The sequence below is a fragment of the Bos grunniens genome, chromosome 10 (assembly GCF_055505025.1).
Source record: "Bos grunniens cultivar Pamir isolate PY7600 chromosome 10, Bosgru_T2T1.0, whole genome shotgun sequence".
In the NCBI taxonomy this organism is placed as follows: domain Eukaryota; kingdom Metazoa; phylum Chordata; class Mammalia; order Artiodactyla; family Bovidae; genus Bos; species Bos grunniens.
The window spans coordinates 51,265,830-51,291,052 of NC_141174.1; the positions used below are offsets into that span (position 1 = coordinate 51,265,830).

The 25,223-nt window shown below is 43.3% G+C and overlaps 1 protein-coding gene and 1 long non-coding RNA gene across 4 annotated transcripts in view; one reads left to right on the forward strand and one right to left on the reverse strand.

Annotated features, from left to right (window-relative positions):
* AQP9 (aquaporin 9) overlaps positions 1 to 25,223 on the forward strand; it is a 48,875-nt gene that overhangs the window by 16,691 nt on the left and 6,961 nt on the right. For 2 of the 3 annotated variants that reach the window (XM_086321195.1, XM_086321196.1), the window contains 3 exons: positions 14,225 to 14,351; positions 21,323 to 21,460; positions 23,507 to 23,625. In XM_086321195.1, the coding sequence (XP_086177321.1) occupies positions 14,225 to 14,351; positions 21,323 to 21,460; positions 23,507 to 23,625 (384 nt within the window). Of the gene's footprint in view, positions 1 to 2,559; positions 2,671 to 14,224; positions 14,352 to 21,322; positions 21,461 to 23,506; positions 23,626 to 25,223 lie in introns of all 3 variants that reach the window. The other variant, XM_086321197.1, reaches the window with a different exon arrangement.
* On the reverse strand, positions 11,096 to 18,126 carry LOC147364516 (uncharacterized). Its single transcript, XR_015134613.1, has 2 exons — positions 17,380 to 18,126; positions 11,096 to 11,286 (listed from the first exon to the last, which is right to left on the reverse strand). It is a non-coding gene; the product is annotated as an uncharacterized LOC147364516 (long non-coding RNA).

Sequence of the window (25,223 nt, forward strand, 5' to 3'; positions counted from 1 at the left end):
ATGAGATTATTTATGTCATATATATATATATATATATATATATATATGAGGAGTGTATGTATACATATCTGATAAAAACACATACACTCACCTACCTACACACAAAACAGTTTACTTAAAATGTGTTGCCACAGATATGTTCTTTTAACACAGACTTCTGTTCTATGAATATTTATATCATTTTATGGCAAATTACCTACGGAAGAATATTTTCATTCAAAATATATCCCTTACCTATTTCCAGGAAGACCTGCAGCAATATAAGGGGAACAGTCACACATGATTCCTGTTCTTGTATCACACTGCTGCTGCCCACAGTGGGCACAAACTGGCACCACTGGGTTAAAGGAGGATATTGGCTTCCTAGACAAGTATTTTAAAGCACTAGCCAGGTATGCTTTGAAGGTACTAGAGCACTTTGGAATGGCCACCTGGCTTAGTTCTTTGGCTCTGATTCAGTAAAAAGTATTAAAGGGGCACGTGGGGCCTGGACAGAGAGGTGGAATTGTTTGACTTCTTGAGTCTAGTCGTTGCGATAGGTTTGAATGCTAAATAAGTGCCCTAAATGTTGGCCAGCTCCACAAGAAATCCACGTGGCTCATGAGTGTGGCTTGTAAGTGTGGAAAAGGCTCACTCCACCGTTCTCTCAGCCAGGAGTGGACAGGCTTGGTCAGCATCAGGGGGAGGAGTGTGTCTTTAGCTGATGACTACAAGACAGGGAGACGCTGTGAGGAAAGAAACAAGCAAAAGAAAACAAGAGGAGGAAAGGTTTCACTCTGCCTTCAGGTCTAATTTCCCCTGGTGAGCATTTGGTCATCTAGTGGAAGCTCTCTCTGCAAGGGGAGTTAAAAATCAAGCACGCAGGAATCAAAAAAATAGGTTGTGCACGAACTGAAAAAGTTGCACTTAATCACCAACATGTCTCATTGATCTCTGAGAAAGGAAGGAAAATGGGGCTGAATAGGATTTTTCTCTAGGTCATGGGAAGCTTCAGCAATAAAGTACAAGTGTTGGTGTTTTTCTGAACCACAGTGACCACATATGTTGTCACCAGAAAAGCCACCTGTCCTGTCACAAAGAGAAGAATCTATGAGGAGGCTTCCAAATGAGCTTCAACCTCAGTACTTTCTCCTCAGACTGTATCTGGTCTACAGGGAGGCCTTTAATACTGGGTAGTTTGGTAATAGATGACTGCTGCCTCCAAACCCTTCCACATTCCCAGACAGTCTTTATTCTCAGTATGCAGATAGAAGAACTGGTATCCCCATCTTACCTCCTGTGGAAAACCCAGTGTCCTCCCTGAAGCTTTCTGTGAATTCTTGGGGACCTTGCTTGCTTTTGATGACTTTTGCTCTGTCCAGTATGTAATGGTTAGGAGCACAGCCCTGTGACTAAGACAGGCCTGCCATCAAACCCTGCTTCTGTCTCCCTTCCTTCTATGATGTAACATTGGGAAAATTGCTTGGCCTTTCCCAATCTCAATTTCCTCATCAATAAAATGGAGATAATAATACTTCCCTTTCAGAGGGATCCTAAGTTAATGGGATGATGATGAAATAATACTGTACCTGTATTACAGCACTTAGCATAGAATTGGCACAAAGCAACATCAAATAGATGGTAGCTAGTATTTGTATTCTTTTACTCACAAACCCTAACCAGATGAGCAATGATAGTCAATGTCTCATTCAGCCTTTACTACAAATTCCATGACAATGTTTCCCAAGGAGTTTCTTTCAACTTTGAATATTTTCAGGAACTCTATAGGCTAGAAACTGTTTTTTAGTATCCATTAATTCTGAAAATACTGAAACACAAGATTCTAGAAGGTATGACCTGGGTGACTGGGAATGACTGGGGTTACTTCACTCACCAATCTATCTTTTGTAGGAATTCTGCCTTTCAAGTGTCTTTCTTCCTTTTCCACTGAAATCCTTTCTTCTACTCCTGCCCTGCAAAGACCCTGATGACAATAGTATTCACCCCTTCTCTTTTCTTCTTCTTTTTTTTCTTTGTTGTTTTTTTTTGTTTTTGTTCTTTTGGCCATGTCATGCAGCTTGCAGGATCTTAGTTCCCTGACCAGGGATTAAACCTGAGCCCCAGCAGAGAAAGCACCAAGTCCTAACCACCAGACATCCAAACACTAAAGCTTTGCCAACTGTGAAATGACCCATCTTTGGAGAGTAATCACAAATAGGCAAAACACCTTGAAGATACAAGACATGTTAATTTTTTCCTTCTTTGGACAATGTTGATGTGCACAGGAAATCACAGATCACTTGTGACAACTACAAAATTCCCCAGTAATCCCTGGCCCCAGAGTACAAGCATTTGCCAACATTTTACCAAGGAACCATCAACCTTCACGAACCGTTTTTCTAAAAGGGCTCAGCTTTTATATATCAAGCAAATCTTTTGGGTGTCTTTTAGGCACTGTGTCTTCTGTGCTAGGAATATCTTGGTTAGCACTTTGAAGGAAACAGTAGATACAAAGGAGATTTGAGAAGGGTCATATGAAACAAAATCTGTGGACTCATGAGTCTTTGTCCTCACCTCCAGCGTTTCAGTTTCTGGTAATCACTTAATCATGGGAGGTTTCACACTGTGTCCAGTAGTCGGCCTGTCACAGGATTCATGGCTCAGCTGGGAACTTTCCAACAGTCTCAAGAGGTATGTCTCAGAAATTACACCTCCCACTTTTTACATCGTGCCCCCAAACTAACTTTTTCTCTTGAAAAGGCATTTTGGAGCTTCTCCGGTGGTCCAGTAGTTAAGAATATACCTTGCGATGCAGGGGACTCGGGTTTGATCCCTGGTCAGGGAACTAAGACCCCACGTGCTGCAGAGTGACTAAGCTCGTGTACCTGCACCTGCCGAGGCTGCACACTGCAGTGCCCACGCGCTGTGACCAGAGCCTGCACGCTGCAGTGCCCACGCACTGCGACCAGAGTCCTTGTGCCGCAGCAGAAGATCTTACATGACAAAATGAAGACCCCACGCGCTGCAACCAAGACCCAACCCTACGTTAAAAAAGAAAGAAAAGATATTTTTTCCCATTTCTGCTTAGATATTTTAATATCTTTCATAAATACTGTTTGAGCACAGAATATAAAGAAGCACAAGTGACCTGGTGGGCATTATGGTCTTGGTGGAGTGCCATAAGGCAAGGTGGGGATAACATAAAATGACACTGTAAAGACATGATGAAATAAGCAGGAGAGGTCTTTGGGGGCTTCAGTTGCCCGAGAAAAGCCCTACAGAAAAGGTAGCATTTTAGCTCAGTGTGAAGAATAGACTGATATGGGCTGGGGAAAATGCAGAAAAGATATTGGGCTGGAAGGGATGGCGTGAGCAGGTGTGCAAAGGTGGAAATGAGCGTCAAGTTCGAAGGACTCAAAGTGAATGGGTTGCCAGCCTGACTGATGGGGAGATTTATTCTTGGGAGAACACTGGGCTGAGAATCATGAGGCATGGCACCGGAGAGCCCTGAGAGCCAGGCTGAGGGGCTGGTGCTGGTACTTCCTGAGCAGTGGGTGTGGGACAGTGTGCAAGTTGGACTTCATCTAGCATGACAGCTGAGTGGGGAGATACTGGAACTGGGGACACAGGCCAGAACACACAGAAGGCCCCACAGAAGCCCACAGAAGAGATATGGAAATAATTGACCATGGGTGAAGAGAGAGACGAGGAAAGAGTACCAAAAAAATTTCCAGAACATGTGGCTTTGGTGACTGAGAATGACTGAGGGTACCTCACTCACCAGTCAATCTTTTGTAGCAATTCTGCCTTTCAAATGTCTTTCTTCCTTTTCCAATGAAATGCTTTCTCCCACTCCTGCATGCACAGATCCTGATAGCTATGGTATTTACCCCCCTCCTCTTTTCTAGTCTTGCATTACTACCAAAAGCACTAAAATCTTGCCAGCTATGAAATGACCTCACTTTGGAAAGTAATCACAAATACGCAGAACACCTTCAAGTTCTTGTCATTTTCCCACTTCTCTTCTTTCCACAAATTTTAATCTCATGTTTGGAATGAAATAACAGCTATTTATAATTTCGGTCATAGATGTTTTTTCTCTCCCGTTTTTATTGCCAGGCAGTGAGTTAGGGGTTAAGTCCATGAGTCCCTTTGCCTGAATGTATTCACCTTGAATTGGGGTTTTGCTTTTGAGTCTATACTAAAGGCAATAATATCCTTCACCTATTATTGTCCTTTTTGTTTAAATAGTGCCTTCATTAAGGTTGCCCCATTTGAACCTTTGCTGAAAATTCTTATGAAACAAGGCAAACAGGTATTATTTTTTAATAGATCAGCAAGCTGAGACTGAGAAGTAACATGTGCATTTACACAGACACCAAGTGTCATAATTGGAAATAACACCTAGGATCTGGGTATTTAATTACCTTCAATATACTAGATGCTATTGCAAAGTCAAAGAAGTTCATTACATGATCCTGAGTCTTATAAAATTGGGAAAACCAGGCATTAATATGTGAATAGCTGAATTACATCCTGTGGTTAAGTGACCCACTAGATGGCAACAGAAGCAATGAACAGAAGGCATGTAATTAATTACCATGGCATAATATGATGGCATAATATGCTATGATGTACAAACAAGGGAGGATTGCCTACAAAATAGAAAATATTTGCAAACCCTATATCTGATAGGGGGTTAATATCCCAAATAGGCAAAGAACTCATACAACTCAACATCAAAAAACAAATGTGCATTGAGGTTTGACAGAAAACAACAAAATTCTGTAAAGCAATTATCCTTCAATAAAAAATAAATCAAAATTTTAAAATGTGTATAGGACCTGAAGAGACATTTTTCCAAAGAAGACATGGTCAGCAGACACATGAAAAGATATTCAACATCACTAATCATCAGGGAGATGAAAGTCAAAACCACAGTGAGATGACCCAGAGGGATGGTACAGGGAGGGAGGAGGGAGAAGGGTTCAGGATGGGGAACACGTGTATACCTGTGGTGGATTCATGTTGATATTTGGCAAAACCAATACAATATTGTAAAGTTAAAAAATTCAATTCAATTAAAAAAAAAAAAGAAAACTATGATGGCATAACCAAAAAAAAAAAAACACCACAGTGAGGTGTCACCTCACACCTGGGAGAGGCTATCATCAAAAAGACAGCAAATAACAAGTGTTGGCAAGGATATGGAGAAAAGGGAACCTTCAGGCACTATTCATGGGAATGCAAATTGGTACAGCCACAAAACAGGATGGGGGTTTCCCAAAAAATTAAAAATAGAACTACCACATGATCCAGCAATTCCATTCCTGGGTATTTATCCAAAGAAAATAAACACTAATTTGAAAAGTTATATGCACCCCTATGTTCACTACAGAGGAGCCTGGTAGGCTGCAGTCCATGGGGTCGCTAAGAGTCAGACACGACTGAGTGACTTCACTTTCACGTTTCACTTTCATACATTGGAGAAGGAAATGGCAACCCACTCCAGTGTTCTTGCCTGGAGAATCCCAGGGACGGGGGAGCCTGATGGGCTGCTGTCTATGGGGTCGCACAGAGTTGGACGCAACTGAAGCGGCTTAGCAGCAGCAGCAACAAGAGTATTATGCTAGGTAAAATAAGTTAAACAGAGAATATAAAATAAAAATAAATGAACAAACATAACAAATAGAAACAGACTCAAGGATATAGAGAGCAAACAAGTGGTTGCCAAAGGGGAGGGCAGTGGAGGGATGAGTGAAATAGGTGAGGGAAATTAAAGAGGTACAAAGTTCACATTACATAGTCAGTAATATTATAATAAATTTGTATAGTGACAGATGGCAATCAGACTTGCAGAGATCATTGTAATGTATGAAAACAATGAATCGTTGTGTTGTATACCTGGAACTGACATTGTAGGTCAGTTGTTGTTGTTGACAGTGTTGTAGGTCAATTATACTTAAATAAATAAATATTTTTTAAATTACTGGGGAGAAATAAGCCAAGGTTTTATAATGTCTGTTCATAGATAAAGGCACTGTGATTTTTTTCTTTATATTTTTAAATATTCCTCATATTCTTTCTAAGAGAGAATTTAGAGAATTAGAGAATTCTCTAAGAGAATGTGTACATGATTTCAGTCTTAAATAAAAAACATTTTTAAAGGCTTCAAAAAAATAAGGGAGAATTGTGCCCATTCGTGGGCTCTGTGTTTTAAGAGAGGTGCTAACAACCTTGAGCTTATCCCAGGTGAGACTCATTGGGATCTGAGGAGCCCTAAGGATCCAAGATGAAGGGAAAAACATTCAGCAGAAAAAAATTCATGGAGGACTTTTTGTTCCCTCCACTTAGTGGAATGCCTGGTGTGTAAAAGATGCTTCTTCTCTGAGGTCCCAAGACTAAGCCAGGAGCTAATGAACAGAAGTTACCAGATAAAAAACTACAACTTCATGGAAGGAAGGGCTCCCCAACCACTGGAACACCAAAAATACATAGAACAAGCTACCCGATGTGGTAATAAGCTCCCTGTTGCTAAAGGCAACCAACATGGGCCAGGTCAATGGTTATTTAAGATGTTGTAGTTTGTGTGCTATCGAATTCAGAAGCAACACAATCATGGCTGAGAGGTAGCATAATGCAGGGATTAAGAATGCAGGCTCTGGAGGCTATACCGTGCTCACCCCCTGGAACCTGGCTAGGCCACACAGAGGCCGCGTGTAAGTGTACTGGCCACCATCCCAGGTGAGGCATCAGTTGCCTGCTGACATCAACCTCTAGGCATGTGACTAAGTGAGCTTTCAGATAATTCCAGTCCTTCAAGTTTTGAATCATCACATCTGATACCAACTGGAGCAGAAATAAGATGCTCTACCAAACTTTGCCCAAATGACAGATTCACAAGCAAAATAAACATTGCCATTTTAAACCACTAAGTTTGGGAATAGTTACATATCACTGAATAACTGGAATGCAATGTTTATGTGATGTTCTGAATTTCCATTGATCTTCAAGACCACTTAACAGGTTCTGAGTCAAATAAAAGGAGGTATTATTTTCAGAAAGGGAATTGGGTACCTTGGGCTAATGAGAGAAGAGAAGGTTTGGTGAAAGAATTGGGAGAATATGAAAGAGGATTTTGGGCAGCACAGTGAAGACTAGATCCATGGCTTTGTAATACTCTCCCTCCCCTACGTGGTTTTGTGATTTTCTAAGTCTTCTGGAGAAAGTAGGTGCTGGATCCTGGCATGAAGATAGAAGAGACAGTGGAGGTCTGTGGATGGCAGGCACAGAAGGAGTGGTGGTAGACTTGGGAAACACACCACCCAAGGACACAGAACAGATTAGCATACTGACAGAATGTGGTCCACTGGAGAAGGGAATGGCAAACCACTTCAGTATTCTTGCCTTGAGAACCCCATGAACAGTATGAAAAGGCAAAATGATAGGATACTGAAAGAGGAACTCCCCAGGTCGGTAAGTGCCCAATACACTACTGGAGATCAGTGGAGAAATAACTCCAGAAAGAATGAAGGGATGGAGCCAAAGCAAAAACAATACCCAGTTGTGGATGTGACTGGTGATAGAAACAAGGTCCGATGCTGTAAAGAGCAATTTTGCATAGGAACCTGGAATGTGAGGTCCATGAATCAAGGCAAATTGGAAGTGGTCAAACAGGAGATGACAAGAGTGAACATCGACATTCTAGGAATCAGCAAACTAAAATGGACTGGAATGGGTGAATTTAACTCAGAATACCATTATATCTACTACTGTGGGTAGGAATCCCTCAGAAGAAATGGAGTAGCCATCACAGTCAACAAGAGAGTCCAAAATGCAGTACTTGGATGCAATCTCAAAAACGACAGAATGATCCCTGTTCATCTCCAAGGCAAACAATTCAATATCACAGTAATCCAAGCCTATGCCCCAGCCAGTGATGCTGAAGAAGCTGAAGTTAAACTGTTCTATGAAGACCTACAAGACCTTTTAGAACTAACACCCCCAAAAGATGTCCTTTTCATTATAGGGGACTGGAATGCAAAAGTAGGAAGTCAAGAAACACCTGGGGTAACAGACAAATTTGGCCTTGGAGTACAGAATGAAGCAGGGCAAAGGCTAATAGAGTTTGGCCAAGAGAACGCACTGGTCATAGCAAACACCCTCTTCCAACAACACAAGAGAAGACTCTACACATGGACATCACCAGATGGTCAACACCAAAATCAGATTGATTATATTCTTTGCAGCCAAAGATGGAGAGCTGTATACAGTCAGCAAAAACAAGACCGGGAGCTGACTGTGGCTCAGATCATGAACTCCTTATTGCCAAATTCAGACTTAAATTGAAGAAAGTAGGGAAAACCACTAGACCATTCAGGTATAACCTAAATCAAATCACTTATGATTATACAGTGGAAGTGAGAAATAGATTTAAGGGCCTAGATCTGATACATAGAGTGCCTGATGAACTATGGACGGAGGTTCGTGACATTGTACAGGAGACAGGGATCAAGACCATCCCCATGGAAAAGAAATGCAAAAAAGCAAAATGGCTGCCTGAGGAGGCCTTACAAATAGCTGTGAAAAGAAGAGAAGTGAAAAGCAAAGGAGAAAAGGAAAGATATAAGCATCTGAATGCAGAGTTCCAAAAAATAGCAAGAAGAGATAAGAAAGCCTTCCTCAGCAATCAATGCAAAGAAATAGAGGAAAACAACAGAATGGGAAAGACTAGATATCTCTTCAAGAAAATTAGAGATACCAAGGGAACATTTCATGCAAAGATGGGCTCGATAAGGGTCAGAAATGGTATGGACCTAACAGAAGCAGAAGATATTAAGAAGAGGTGGAAAGAATACACAGAAGAACTATACAAAAAAGAGCTTCATGACCCAGATAATCACGATGGTGTGATCACTCAACTAGAGCCAGACATCCTGGAATGTGAAGTCAAGCGGGCCTTAGAAAGCATCACTACAAACAAAGCTAGTGGAGGTGATGGAATTCCAGTTGAGCTATTTCAAATCCTGAAAGATGATGCTGTGAAAGTGCTGCACTCAATATGCCAGCAAATTTGGAAAACTCAGCAGTGGCCACAGGACTAGAAAAGGTCAGTTTTCATTCCAATCCCAAAGAAAGGCAATGCCAAAGAATGCTCAAACTACCACACAATTGCACTCATCTCACACGCTAGTAAAGTAATGCTCAAAATTCTCCAAGCCAGGCTTCAGCAATACGTGAACCATAAACTTCCAGATGTTCAAGCTGGTTTTAGAAAAGGCAGAGGAACCAGAGACCAAATTGCCAACATCCGCTGGATCATGGAAAAAGCAAGAGAGTTCCAGAAAAACATCTATTTCTGCTTTATTGACTATGCCAAAGCCTTTGACTGTGTGGGTCACAATCAACTGTGGAAAATTCTTAACAAGATGGGAATACCAGACCACCTGACCTGCCTCTTGAGAAACCTGTATGCAGGTCAGGAAGCAACAGTTAGAACTGGACATGGACCAACAGACTGGTTCCAAATAGGAAAAGGAGTACCTCAAGGCTGTATATCGTCACCCTGCTTATTTAACTTCTATGCAGAGTACATCATGAGAAACACTGAGCTGGAAGAAGCACAAGCTGGAATCAAGATATCTGGGAGAGATATCAATAACCTCAGATATGCAGATGACACCACCCTTATGGCAGAAAGTGAAGAGGAACTAAAGAGCCTCCTGATGAAAGTGAAAGAGGAGAGTGAAAAAGTTGGCCTAAAGCTCAACATTCAGAAAACTAAGATTATGGCATCTGGTCCCATCACTTCACGGGAAATAGATGGGGAAACAGTAGAAACAGTGTCAGACTTTATTTTTTTGGGCTCCAAAACCACTACAGATGGTGCAGTGATTTGCAGGCTTCATCCACACCCATGAAATTAAAGGATGCTTACTCCTTGGAAGGAAAGTTATGACCAACCTAGATAGCATACTAAAAACCAGAGACATTACTTTCCAACAAAGGTCCATCTAGTCAACGCTATGGTTTTTCCAGTGGTCATGTATGAATGTGAGAGTTGGACTGTGAAGAAGGCTGAGCACTGAAGAATTGATGCTTTTGAACTGTGGTGTTGGAGAAGACTCTTGAGAGTCCCTTGGACTGCAAGGAGATCCAACCAGTCCATTCTAAAGGAGATCAGTCCTGGGTGTTCATTAGAAGGACGGATGCTGAATCTAAAACTCCAGTACTTTGGCCACCTCATGCAAAGAGTTGACTCATTGGAAAAGATGCTGATGCTGGGAGGGATTGGGGGCAGGAGGAGAAGGGGAAGACAGAGGAGGAGAAGGGGAAGACAGAGGATGAGATGGCTGGATGGCATCACGGACTCGATGGACGTGAGTTTGAGTAAATTCCGGGAGTTGGTGATGGACAGGGAGGCCTGGCATGCTGCGATTCATGGGGTCACAAAGAGTTGGACACAACTGAGCGACTGAACTGAACTGAGCATACTATCGCCTGTTGGTATGCAAAGGAATCTAAGAGATTGTTTTCTAGATAAGGAAATCAGGATCAGGCACTTGGAAAACAGCTAAACACAAATTGTTCAGTAGGGACAGTACAAATGAATTACAGAGAGAAAAGATTAGGTTTAGTGAGAAGACTACGAAAGAGTGATGAGTCCAAAAAAGATTTCTTGATAGCGAAGACCAAAGAAATCGAGACAGCATGTCTCTTTCTGCGTCTAAGAAGGGGAACAATACGGCAGTTCTTAATGGTTAGAGCATGGAATCATGTTGGAAGTTCTATCAGTAATACTATAAATGACAGTGCTCTCATTTTTTTAAAGAAGAAAATTACAGTGGGCACACAGAAGAAGGAAACAAGGGTGAGTGACCAATTCCCTAGTGATCAGAGTATGATAACATCAGGATATCCAAGGTCTACTTCCCTGGTGCTGTGAATGCAGGAGAGAGGAAGCAGGCAAGAAAAGATCCTAGCAGGCAATTACTGGTCTGCCTTATTAATTTTCAGGCTATAGTAAGAGTATTTAAAAATTAGGAAGAAATGATGTCAACATGGGCTGAAATCTTCTGAATAGTAATTTCAGACTAGGCAAACTGAAGTGCTTACCTTGTTTATTTCTCCTCCTGCTCATTTCCTGCAGTGCACAGCATCAGTTCAGTTTTGTTCAGTGCTCAGTAGTGTCTGACTCTTTGTGACCCCCATGGACTGCAGCACGCCAGGCTTCCCTGTCTATCACACACTCCTGGAGCTTGCTCAAACTCATGTCCATTGAGTCGGTGATGCCATCAGTTATCCTCCCTAGAAAAGAACAAAAAAGCAATTTCAGCATCTAGGGTGGAAGAGGACGGTATTAATCACAATGAAGTTTGACAGAACAGAAGCCTCTCCAGGTCCACTCAGACCTTTTAAAGCTTTTACACCCCCTGTAGAATATCACAAGTCTATGAATATCACACTATAAAAGAAGGAAGAAGTTTATTTGGAAAGTGTTAATAGCTCAGGACTGGCCCGTGTTTGAGTGTGTCTCTCCTTACCCGGGTTGTCTAAATCAGGTCTTCTAAGCTATCAGGAATGTTTTGTTTTGTTTTTTGCCTCTTTTCAGGAAAGGCTGCCTAAATGACAGTTAGCTTGGAAGTTGTACTTAGGGCATTTAATTGATCTTAAATTAAAAAGAAAGACAGCAGTGTGGTTTTAATTCTGACGTTTATTATAACAGATAAGGATTCTAGAAAAACGAATGTCAAGTCTAGGTGGAATTGGTAGGCTGTGAGATGGACTCAGGGGAATATTTCATTTCTTAAAATAGGGAAAGGGAACCATGTTCCTGCTACAACTTAACTTGGCTCTCAGTACAGGGTCTGGAGCCAGATCTGTGATTAACATCAGAGACAGCCCCGTGCCTGTGATGTGCAGCCCTGGTGCATCCCTCCAGATGGCAGGTCCTCCTTCTCCCTACTGTCCACCAGTTAGAGTTAAGTTGATATATCTTAGAATCAGGGACTGGAGGGGATGTTAAAAGATCATCTAGGTAATTTCTCTGCCTTCAGGGAGGAGTAAAACAAAACCATTCTATATGTGTTAAACATCCCTTGTTTGTAAATCATATTTCTTTAAAGGACTTCACAAATGAGCCCCAAGGGAGCTATTTAGAATTAATTCATCACTATCAGGAAATGGTTGATGTGCATCCTCTCTTATTTCAGGTTCAGAGTTCCCTTCTCATCCTTTTGTGAAGAGACACCGAAGTTGGTTATTATCATCCTGATAAGAAGCCTTCCTATTCTTCGTCTCTTGTTCCTTGAATACATTTGTTTCTGAAAACTTGCTTCAGTTTCAGTTCAGTCGCTCAGTCGTGTCTGACTCTTTGTGACCCCATGAATCACAGCACGCCAGGCCTCCCTGTCCATCACCAACTCCCGGAGTCCACTCAGACTCACGTCCATCGAGTCAGTGATGCCATCCAGTCATCTCATCCTCTGTCGTCCCCTTCTCCTCCTGCCCCCAATCCCTCCCAGCATCAGTCTTTTCCAATGAGTCAACTCTTCGCATGAGGTGGCCAAAGTATTGCAGTTTCAGCTTTAGCATCATTCCTTCCAAAGAAATCCCAGGGCTGATCTCCTTCAGAATGGACTGGTGGGATCTCCTTGCAGTCCAAGGGACTCTCAAGAGTCTTCTCCAACACCACACTTCAAAAGCATCAATTCTTCGGCGCTCAGCTTTCTTCACAGTCCAACTCTCACATCCATAGATGACCACTGGAAAAACCATAGCCTTGACTAGACAGACCTTTGTTGGCAAAGTAATGTTGCTGCTTTTGAATATGCTATCTAGGTTGGTCATAACTTTCCTTCCAAGGAGTAAGCATCTTTTAATTTCATGGCTGCAGTCACCATCTGCAGTGATTTTAGAGCCCCCAAAAATAAAGTCTGACACTGTTTCCACAGTTTCCCCATCTATTTCCCATGAAGTGATGGGACCAGATGCCATGATCTTCATTTTCTGAATGTTGAGCTTTAGGCCAACTTTTTCACTCTCCACTTTCACTTTCATCAAGAGGCTTTTTAGTTCTTCTTTACTTTCTGCCATAAGGGTGGTGTCATCTGCATATCTGAGGTTACTGATATTTCTCCCAGCAATCTTGGTTCCAGCTTGGGTTTCTTCCAGTCCAGCGTTTCTCATGATATACTCTGCATATAAGTTAAATAAGCAGGGTGACAATATACAGCCTTGACGTACTCCTTTTCCTATTTGGAACCAGTCTGTTGTTCCATGTCCAGTTCTAACTGTTGCTTCCTGACCTGCATATAAGTTTTTCAAGAGGCAGGTCAGGTGGTCTGGTTTTCTCATCTTGCTTCACATACCCTCAAATCATATCCATTACTTGATGCTGAGTCCTCCCTCCAGTTGGTGCTATTCTTTAGTTAAGAAACCCAAACTGGGATCTGTATTCTAGAAAAAATTTGGCTATTTGACATCTAGGAGCAATGATCTAATGATCCTACAGCCCCAGACATTCCTTCAGGACCACACTGGCTCTTTAAACCACAGCATGAGGATGGCCAATGGTTGTGTGTTGTCCTGTTGAAATTTATGCAACTGTTTCATCTTTCCCAATAAACCTCCCTCATCAAACATTCCTTTCTTTCCACAACTTCTACCCTCCCTTCCTCTCGCCCTTTCTTTTTGAAGTATAATTGACATACAAAAGTGAAAGAAAGTAAAAGTGAAGTTGCTCAGTCGTGTCCGACTCTTTGCGACCCCATGGCCTGTAGCCTACCAGGCTTCTTGGTCCATGGGATTTTCCAGGCAAGAATACTGGAGTGGGTTACCATTTCCTTCTCCAGGAGATCTTCCTGACCCAGGGACTGAACCCAGGTATCCCGCATTGTAGGCAGATGCTTTACCATCTGAGCCACCAGGGAAGTCCATAGTTTCAGTTTTATAATGATTAGATATTTATGTATAATGAAATGATTACCAAATTACCCAATTTATAGATTCATTAAAAAGTTTAACACTATGAAGGCCTAACAAAACTCATCCATAATCCAGATGCAGCCTCGGGACCAGCATTTTGCTACCTGCGCACAGTTGGAAGATTATAAGCTGATTTATATGAGGCCTGTGGCAGCCTGGTTTGTGAATGTGCTTGAAAAATGCTTCTTGTTACTGTGACTTCCCATTGTCTTTGATGGTGGCCATCTTCACTCACTTGTTGAGTTTCCTCTCATTCCAGGTCCTTGGATGTGGTTCTGTTGCCCAAGCTGTTCTCAGTCGAGGACACTTTGGAGGAATCATCACTATCAATACTGGATTTTCAATGGCAGTTGCAATGGCCATTTATGTGAGTGCAGGTGTCTCTGGTAAGTACCAGAAACAATGACAACCACTACTAACCCAGCCATCCCAGTGTACTATCACTGTTCTGGGTGCTTTACATACCTTAACTGTTTTAGACCTCAGCAGTCCTGCAAGAATATCTTTGATTCTATTTTTATAAATGACCAATTTTAAACGGCCAGCAAATAAATGCTAAGTGACCTGCCGCTTTGTCAACCTGCAGCAAGAGACAGAGATGAGGGCTGGAACTCAGAACTGACTGATTCCTAAATCCGGCCACTGAATCGTATTCTTTGCCTGTCAATACATTCTTTTATAAGCTCCATCTTACGCTTGAAAACCACTTCCCAGATATTCTGTGAATGGCCCGTGAAGATCACTCCAACAGAGGCAGTTCCCCAGACCTTTATCTGAGCAATCACAGAGAGCCCTGGGCCATTTGCAAAGTAGCTGGTACTTTCATGGAGGTGCAGGGCTAATTAAGAGGTCTTGGTCCAACCTGCCCTGAGTGGTAGACTAATTAAAAGCAATTCTTGAGGTTCTGAGAAGCAAAATGAAATGATACTTAATGCAGCCTGGGACCTTAGGAAGGAAGTGTGAAAATGATCCACTTCCCAAAGATTGTGGAATCTTTAGCAGCCTTGTCTTGGGGACTCAGAACACTAAGGTAAGACTGTTGGTGATAAGGGAAGATGGGGACCCCGGTGTGCTGGGCACTGTATGGGGTGCTGTATACAATTTATCTCCTCTCTCTTCTGTAACACCTCCTCTGTCTTCTACAGCAGCACTCTGAGGCAGGTATTACTGTCCATTCTACAGAGAAAACTGGAGGCCTGAAGATTTTTGTTTTTTGCTTTGGGTTTGTGCTCAGTCATGTCTTTGCGACCCCATGGACTATATATAGCCCACCAGGCTCCTCTGTTCATGGGATTCCCCAGACAAGAATACTGGAACAGGTTGCCATTTCCTACTCCAGGGGATCTACTTGACCCAGGGATTGAACCTGTGTCTCTTGTGTGTCCTGCAATGGCAGGCAGATTCTTTACCACTGTGTCATCTGGGAAGCCCCCAAGGGGTTAAATTAATTTCCAGACATCCCACAGCTGGTAAAAAGGCAAATCAAAGATTTGGCCCAGGTCCATGAGACAGCAAAGCATAGGTCCCAATTACTAAACCACACTTCCAATGATCTATCATGGGAAAGGCAGTTTAGACAGGGCTGTACAGGTCCAGTACAGGGCAGGACGGTCCAGGGGAGTATCCTGCAGGTGAGCTGGCTGGACTGGTGACAAGCACTGCCACTGTAGCACTGAAGAATGACTGCCCAGACCCCCTCAGAGCCTCTGGGGACTGGGTACTCGGAACAGTCGTTTGCTGGCTGGCAGCCTTTCCATATCATAGGGGCACTCAGATCCTAAGGCAGTCCAGGTTACAGATTCCCATGTATGTGGTTTGTTAGGTAGGAGCAGTGTTTCTGTTCAAACTCATGCTGAGCCTTTGCTGTGATCCCCACACTCTACTGCCTACCCAAGATGCAAAAATAACCAAGGGGCCACCCTGAATGGGCCAAGGCTAGATGACAGTGCAGGCCTTGACACCAGAGACAGAATACCTTCTTGCCTTCAAACAAGCATGCAGAATGCTCCATTGCCTCTCCCCACACCCTCCCAACTGCATTCAGACAAGTGTGGTTTCCACAAACCATGCAATATAAATGTAGGCATATTCTCAGCTACTTTTTAAAGGTGGAGATGTGGTTTTGCCGTATTTCACCTACATATTCCCTGAATTGAATATCATCAAATATTTACTTAGGATAAATTGGTCCCAGACCTTACCAATGTAGCTGACACTTCACCACCACCCCTGTCAATGTCTGTTTGCATACACTGATATATTTGGAGTTATCATGGGAGGAAAAGGGGCAGAGACCAGCAGGAAGGAGAAGAGGGAGTGAAAGATGGTGTGAGATCTTCCCATCTGGCCTTTAGCCTGGGGTTGGTTAACTCCTGCACTCAGAGGAGTAAGCGGACTGTTTTCATGAAGGGCTGTTTCTGAGCAAGGCTCAGGAGCTGTCCAAATTGTTTCAGAGAGACTGTGAGATCCCCAAATGCAAGGAGAACAGTTTCTGAGCCTGGCTAATAGAAGGCAGCTATTGCTGTTGTTTAGTCACCAGGTCGTGTCCAACTCTTTGCAACTCAATGGACTATAGCCCGCCAGGCTCCTCTGTCCATGGAATTCTCCAGGCAAGAATATCGAGTGGGTTGCTGTTTCCTTCTCCAGGGGATCTTCCTGACCCAGGGATTGAACCCATGTCTTTTGCATTGGCAGGCAGATTCTTTGCCATTGAGCCACCTGGGATGGCAGTGTTGAGCTGGGGAAAGGGAGCTTATTTCCCATCTCTGTTTGGAACTAAGCACTATTCAGGCTCCCAGGGAAATGGGGGAAACAGGCACAGATAACACCCTGGCCCAGTGATGACATCAGTGCAGACTCAGTATTGGCTTTAACAGCCCGGGAATAGGAGAGGAAGATGGGTGGGGGCGGGGGGGGGGGGGTGCGGTGGTGATTCTCTCATAGTGGCTGCAACCAACATACTGATTTGTGGACACTTGTGAGGCCCTCTTTGGGAATTCCAAAAATAACCAATGTATATTAGGCATAAACATAAATGGGACCCCACTTTGTGGTCCAGACTGGGAAGGTCAGCTGACCTCTGGTTTTGGAACATAAAGCGTTACTTCTCTGCACAGGAGTCACCTACCCTGCTCCCTTGTGAGCTTGCCAGGAGTCTGGCAATCCAGTCTGGCCAATCAGAACTTGCAATGCCTTGATTATGCACCACCCCACACTCAGCATTTGCTCTGCTGACTTGTACCTAGATCAGGGCAGCTGTTTCTGATGCAGCATTTTATAGGCAATAAAAATCTCCAGAAAAAAGCAAGATTGCTTAATGAGAGCTAAAATAGTAGGATTATCTCCATCATAGAGTTGTCTGCGGGTGGCAGGGAGAAGGGGACTGGTCTAGGACAGAACCCTGAACCTGATCACCTTGCTCATGTAAGGCTTTCATCTCAGGCCTCCTCCTGGGCTTCAGCTCCATCCATCCGGGTCTTTATGTGGATAATCTGATCATCACAGCCACTTTGACAGGGCCAAGATATGAGCGTGGCCCTCTCCAACTGTAACACTCCTGTTTCTTCCGCAGTGCTGCTCTGTTTTTTTTGTCTTTCAGGTAGGGGTGAGCCGAGTGATCACACATCTCTGCAAAGAGAAACTCTCCTCAATGCTTTGCAAAGCGCCCTCCCAGAACACCCTCTCTGACCCCCAAACAGCTTTCCCTCTGTAGATCTTTGTAGCCTGAGCTATCTCAATAAAGACCTCTGGCTATTTATATCCCCAACTTTCATATCTTGAACACCTACTAAGTGCCTTTTGGTATGGGAAGCTCAAGGTGAATAATAGTTCTGGCCTCAGAGTGCTTTTGAGAGACTAAAAGCATAAATCTTTTATGCTTTAAACCTACAGCAAGTTTTATTTTGGAAGAGGAGCTTGCTAAATAATAACTCTCCCATTGGCAGACTCATCTGAGGGGAGATATTTTTGATTGGAGGTGATTTCTTTTGTCCCCGGGTCCTTTCACACTGGCTCCCTCCAGGCTGGCTGGGTGGTGGTGATCCTCCAACTAGCCTCTGGAAAAGAGAAACAGGGCTGGCTCCAGGACCTTTTCCCCTGCCCTGTGTGGCCCCCTCTTCTAAGCCCTGTTTCCAGCTTCCTAGTAAGCGGTACTCTTGCCAGTCTCCAGAATTATGACTCTCTTAGATTTAAAAGCAAAACAAAAGACGTGATGCATGTGTAAGTCTTCAGGAAGTCACCTGTGCTTTGATGCATTGACATTTTCTTGTTCATATGAGCCCCTGAGGGGCAGAGTCAGGTGAAGACAGGGCCCTCATAGTTTAGCCAGCAGTCAGAATCCCTCCCCACTGCAAGCCCACCTTGGCTTAGAGATTCAGGAAAAGCACAACTTTCTTCCTGGAGGCAATGAGAGGAGGGAGGCTTCCAAAAACAAAGCTTATCAATAGGTTGTGTGTGGAGTCAAATGGCAAAGTGTCATCATCACCATCATCATTATCACTGCTTTGTTTATAGCTATTCCCATAACCCAGAGGTCCACATTTCAGTGTGGTTACACTGACAGTCACTCTAATCCCCCTAACACACACACTAAATGTCATCTGTACTCTTCACACGTGTGTCCTTCATCCCTAGGAATCAAGCCCATATGTTCAAAGACGACTTCTGAAATTTTTTCACCTGCTGTCTAAGGCAGAGAAAACCTTTATAAACTTGATAAAGAAAACCTAGAAAAGTAAAAACATAGAACATAGGCCCTAGAGTTCAAATAAGCTTGGATTTGAATCTGAGACCTACCACTTATTAACCACGTGACCATAAACTGTTACTTGACTTCTCAGTTTCCCCACCAGTTAACTGGAGTAGGACCCATCTCACCAGTTTCTTAGGAGGATCAAGTGCGTGTAATTATCCATATGATAGCATCTGACAAGTGTTCAATATGTGTGGTTGTTGCTGCTACAGGAAAGTCAGCTGGGGATAGCAGCAGCCTACCCCCAGAACAAGCCCTCTGCCTGAACTTGCAAATGGATAAGAATCAAAGAGGATGATTTCTTGAGTCAGAGTTTAGGTTGGAGTGAAGGAAATGTTATTCCATTTCTGTGTGTGAGATATACATTGTCTATGTAGAGAAACTACGGAGAATCCATTCAGATGTTGTGACCACCTCAAAATAAACTGAGCCCCTTACCTCAGTGAGAGGTACAGCCCACCAAGGGAGGGAAATTAAAGACATGTTTCTTTTTCAGTCCTAATATTATTTCTATATCCTCTGGACAGGGACTTAGGAATTACTAGATATAGAATTAAATCCACTAAGTATATTATATAAATATATTGATTTTAAAATATACTGAAGCTAACAGTTTATATCAATCTCTTTGGGGTTATTCACCGCAGATGGTGACTGCAGCCATGAAATTAAAAGACGCTTACTCCTTGGAAGGAAAGTTATGACCAACCTAGATAGCATATTCAAAAACAGAGACATTACTTTGCCAACAAAGGTTCGTCTAGTCAAGGCTATGGTTTTTCCTGTGGTCATGTATGGATGTAAGAGTTGGACTGTGAAGAAGGCTGAGCGCCGAAGAATTGATGCTTTTGAACTGTGGTGTTGGAGAAGACTCTTGAGAGTCCCTTGGACTGCAAGGAGATCCAACCAGTCCATTCTAAAGGAGATGAGCCCTGGGATTTCTTTGGAAGGAATGATGCTAAAGCTGAAACTCCAGTACTTTGGCTACCTCATGCGAAGAGTTGACTCATTGGAAAAGACTCTGATGCTGGGAGGGATTGAGGGCAGGAGGAGAAGGGGACAACAGAGGATGAGATGGCTGCATGGCATCACTGACTCGATGGACGTGAGTCTCGGTGAACTCCGGGAGTTGGTGATGGACAGGGAGGCCTGGAGTGCTGTGATTCATGGGGTCGCAAAGAGTCGGACACAACTGAGCGACTGATCTGATCTGATCTTGGGGTTATTGATTTATAGATAGGCAAAGCTCAGTAGAACAAACTGTGGAAACTTCTTAAAGAGATGGGAGTACCAGACCCCCTTACCTGCATCCTGAGAAATCTGTATGCAGGTTAAGAAGCAACAGTTAGAACCAGACATGGAAAAGCAGACTGGTTCCAAATTGAGAAAGGAATATGTCAAGGCTGTATATTGTCACCCTGCTTATTTAACTTCTATACAGAGTACATCATGAGAAACGCTGGGCTGGAAGAAGCACAAGCTGGAATCAAGATTGCCAGGAGAAATATCAATAACCTCAGATATGCAGATGACGCACCACCTTTATGGCAGAAAGCAAAGGAGAACTAAAGAGCCTCTTGATTAAAGTGAAAGAGGAGAGTAAAAAAGTTGGCTTAAAGCTCAACATTCAAAAAACAAAGACCATGGCCCCTCTGGTCCCATCACTTCATGGCAATAGATGGGGAAACAATGGAAACAAGGACAGACTTCATTTTCTTGGGCTCCAAAATCACTGCAGATGGTGACTGAAGCCATGAAATTAAAAGACGCTTGGAAGAAAAGCTATGACTAACCTAGACATATATTAAAAAGCAGAGACATTACTTTGACAACAAAGGTCCATCTAGTCAAAGCTATGGTTTTCCCAGTAGTCATGTATGGATGTGAGAGTTGGACTATAAAGAAAGCTGAACACTGAAGAATTGATGCTTTTGAGATGTGGTGTTGGAGAAGACTCTTGAGAGTGACAGCCCGGAGATCCAACCAGTCCATCCTAAAGGAAATCAGTCCTGAATATTCATTGGAAGGACTAATGCTGAAGCTGAAACTCCAATACTTTGGCCACCTGATGCAAAGAACTGAGTCATTTGAAAAGACACTGATGCTGGGAAAGATTGAAGGCAGGAGGAGAAGGGGATGACAGAGGATGAGATGGTTGGATGGCATCACTGACTCGATGGACATGAGTTTGAGCAAGCTCTGGGAGTTAGTGATGGACAGGGAGGCCTGGTGTGCTGCAGTCCATGGGGTTGCAAAGAGTTGGATACGACTGAGCGACTAAACTGAACTGAAAGCTCAGTAGAGAGAGATGATAGAATGATAGACATAAATAGACAGAGATGGAAAATAAGCCATTTGAGTACAAGTTTGTTTGTAAATTTGACTTTGAGAAAGCTAAACTTCCTGAAAAGTATCTAATGATGCCATGAGGATTAATAGTCCTCTCTTCCTCCCCACTCTCACACACACACACCCCTCTGTGTCCTCACATATGGTTCCTTGCCTAGAAGACTGAGTTCTGCCTGCAGTCCCTAGATAAGCTTTTCTTCACAATAGTTCTCCCTGGCCTGCCCTCTGGCTTTCTTAACCACCTTGTCTTCTTCGCAGGTGGCCACATCAACCCAGCTGTTTCTTTTGCATTGTGTCTTTTTGGACGGATGAAGTGGTTCAAATTCCCCTTTTATGTGGGGGCCCAGTTCTTGGGAGCCTTTGCAGGGGCTGCGACCCTCTTCGGCATTTACTATGGTGAGTAGGGCCCTAAGTCCAGAGATTAGGGACAGCTGAGTGTAAGCTGAAATTCAGGATTACTTGGCAGGAAGAGGTGAGATAGGAAGAACAGGACACAGTCTATCACACACTTGACAGGCAGTTCTAAGTGTCCTGAATGAAAGTGAAAGTGTTGGCTGCTCAGTTGTGTCTAACTCTTTGCAACCCCATGGACTGCAGCCCGCCAGGCTCCTCTGTCCATGGAATTCTCTAGGCAAGAATACTGGAGTGGGTTGCCATTCCTTTCTCCAGGGGATCTTCCCAGCCCAGGGATTAAACCTGGGTTTCCTGTATTGCAGGTGGATTCTCTGCCATCTGAGCTACCAAGGAAGCCCTTCTAAGGGTCCTAAGTTCTAGTTAATGGGGCCAACATTATTCTCAGGGTGCATTCATGAAGCCTCTTAATGAAAACAATCACAACTTAAATGAAGGGGAGAACATAAAGGAATTCTATCTTTAGACCCAACCAGTACTACAGTGTAAACAATGCCAAAGAAGCAACAGGGCCCTGGCTTCTCCATACCTTTCTCTGAATTGGCTGGGAGAGAAACCATTGACTTCTCTCAAAGGAATGATGAGTAAATATTTAGAGAAGGAATTTGGAGCAAAGCCTTTGAGGGAAGGAACACAGTAGAGAAATGGGGTGGGTAGGGAACCCCATCTCCCTTTTGTCCAATAGCCAGGGCTTCCATTTGGCAGCAGTCCTGGGGGAATCAAAGTTCTGACAATGGAAGACCCAGACTTTAGTTCCATATGAACTAAGTAAGTAGCTGTGTGGCTTCAATAAGTCATCTGACCTTATTGGTCTCAGTTCCCTCCTCTGGAAAATGAGGGAATGAACTAGATGACTTCGGAACCCTTTCAAACTAAAAAATCTTGCTGCTGCTAAGTCCCTTCAGTCGTGTCCATCTCTGTGCGACCCCATAGACGGCAGCTCACCAGGCTCCCCCGTCCGTGGGATTCTCCAGGCAAGAACACTAGAGTGGGGTCCCATCTTGGGGTTCCATAAAATCAACTGTTAAAGTATCTCCTTCTATCTAACCCAAAGTAAATCTCAATACCTTATAACTCTCAAGCTGGAACACTCAGGAAACTAGAGTTTATGAGCCAAGCCTAATAGAGGTACCTGTGGAAAGGCACCTCTTCCCGCAGACTATCCTAAGAAATAGAGTGTAAGAAAACAAAAGGAGAACTCAAGATCAGACCAGAAACCTGGAGAGTCAGAGGCTGGGTCAGGAGAGGCCTGGGGGTCTGGGACAACCTAGACCACACTGGGTATGTCAGGGTCTGCTGTGTCTCTTGTTCTAAGGGCATCTTCACTGTACTTGATGCCCTCAAATGCTGGACTGGTATTAAGGGTTACTGAGAACCCTCTGGGAATCATGGATTCTGCCTAGAGCAGGTCTAAGCTTCACTTTGGCCTTTAGTCAATCTTGCAAATTCCAACAATTCCCCTCAGAGAAAACTGGTTCCCACGACCCACTGAATAAGGATTTGGCTCAAGTGTGGAGAGAACCATCCAGGGCAGCCAGGGCTTTCTTTCTCTGACCCGTCACCCTGGGAGCTGTCTGCTGCTGCTGCTGCTAAGTCGCTTCAGTCGTGTTTGACTCTGTGCAACCCCATAGATGGCAGCCCACTAGGCTTCCCCGTCCCTGGGATTCTCCAGGCAAGAACACTGGAGTGGGTTGCCATTTCCTTCTCCAATGCATGAAAGTGAAAAGTGAAAGTGAAGTCGCTCAGTCGTGTCCGACTCTTAGTGACCTCAAGGACTGCAGCCTACAAGGCTCCTCCATCCATGGGATATTCCAGGCAAGAGTACTGGAGTGGGGCGCCATTGCTTTCTCCGTGGGAGCTCTCTGGGCATCTCTAAAACTACCATACTATGAGACGAAGAGAGGCAAATGATATGGATCTGCCAAACTGAACCTGGCTATTTGTCTGTACTTGCTCAGCACAAGACCTGGCATAAGTCTCCCTCTCTTCTGCCCAGAGGACACTAACGTGCCAGAGCTCTGTCTTCCATAGATGCGTTTATGTCTTTTGCTGGTGGAAAACTGCTCATCGTGGGAGAAAATGCAACAGCACACATTTTCGCAACATACCCAGCTCCGTATCTGTCTCTGGTGAATGCATTTGCAGAACAAGTAAGTGTATATGCAACAAAGACCCAAGTTCAGTGAAAAGACATAATCTAATAAGGAGGATGCATAGGAACATTACAGGCCTATCAGAAAGGAAAGTCTGTGTTTCCAAAGTTGGAGGTCCCTAAGCATAACCCAAGCTTTGCTGACAAATTCTTGTGCTTGCCAAAGTTGAACCACTGAGTTTCCTGCTTCCTCTTTAAAAAGTACCCTTGTTTCACATCAGTTCAGATGTGAAAGTTCAGAGAAAAGTGGAGGAGTGGACCTTTCGACCCCGTACGGGCAAATGGGGTTTGCTTTGCGAAACTGTCTCATTTGTTCACATCATGTAAATGTAGAGATCTGGAGAAAAGACGTTTTGTTCTCAGTTCAAGACCTGTGAAGTGTGGTAGGCGAGCTGAGGGTCCTCGGTGTCTCCCCAGATGTATAGGTTTATCTAGACTCTCCAGGAAGCTAGAAGTGTCTCTCCTTTTTGACATTTAAACAAGGGGCATCCAAGCATTTGTCATGTAGCCAATAGCACAACTGTTCTGGTCTTAAATCACTTGTCTGGGTCTCATCCTGATTCTTCTGCTTAGGAGCTCTGTGCCCTTGGGCAAGTTTCTTAACCTCTTTCAATCCTCCTTTCCTCATCTGTAAATTGTGAATAAATAGGATTTATCTCACAGATTAGTGTGAGGTTCTAATGAGAAAAAACAATGAAGTACCTGGCACATAATAAGTATCTGGTAAAGAGTGGCTGTCATTTAGTTGTTAAAGTAAAACAGTAATACAATTTCCAAATAATAGTTTAGAAATTTTAGAAAGTAGAGACTGGAGGAAACACCCACTATACCACATCACTTCAAGATACCTGCTATTATTGTTTGTATAATCCCTTACAACTTGTCTTTTATGTTATTTTCAAGTATAAAATGTAATACACATATAATTTTTTACCTAATGTCATAAGTATTTTTAAATTTTACCACATGTGTGTGCTTAGTCGCTCAGTCGTGTCTGACTTTTGTGACCCCACAGACTGTAGCCCGACAGACTCCTCTGTCCATGGGGGTTCTCCAGGCAAGGATACTGGAGTGGGTTGTTATTTCCTTCTCCAGCAGATCTTCATGACCCACGAATCAAACCCGAGTCTCCTGCATTGCAGGCAGATTCTTTACCAACTGAGCCACAAGGAAGGCCTCCGATTTTTTTTTAAATGTTACCACATAGTTTTTGTTTTCTAATTTTTTTTTCTTAAAACATACCTGTTCATTTTCATGTTAACCTAGAAAAATATTTCATGTTAATCGAGGTAAATATTCAATCATCACATTGTACACACAGAGTTCATATTTATTGTTTTTAGTGGCTGTATAATAGACTATAGAATGGGCACTACACAATTGCTTTTGCCCTGGTGATGTGGAATCCAGGTTTCCAGTACTATAAATAATGCTTCATTATGTATCTGCATATTCATTGTATTATTTTTCCATATTTTAGATTATTTCCAAGGTGTAGTTCTCAAATATCCAACTGGGTCCAACTGAGTACACACATTTATGGGCTTTTTAAAATACATATTGCTAAATCATTGTTAAATTGGCTTTCAAAAGTAA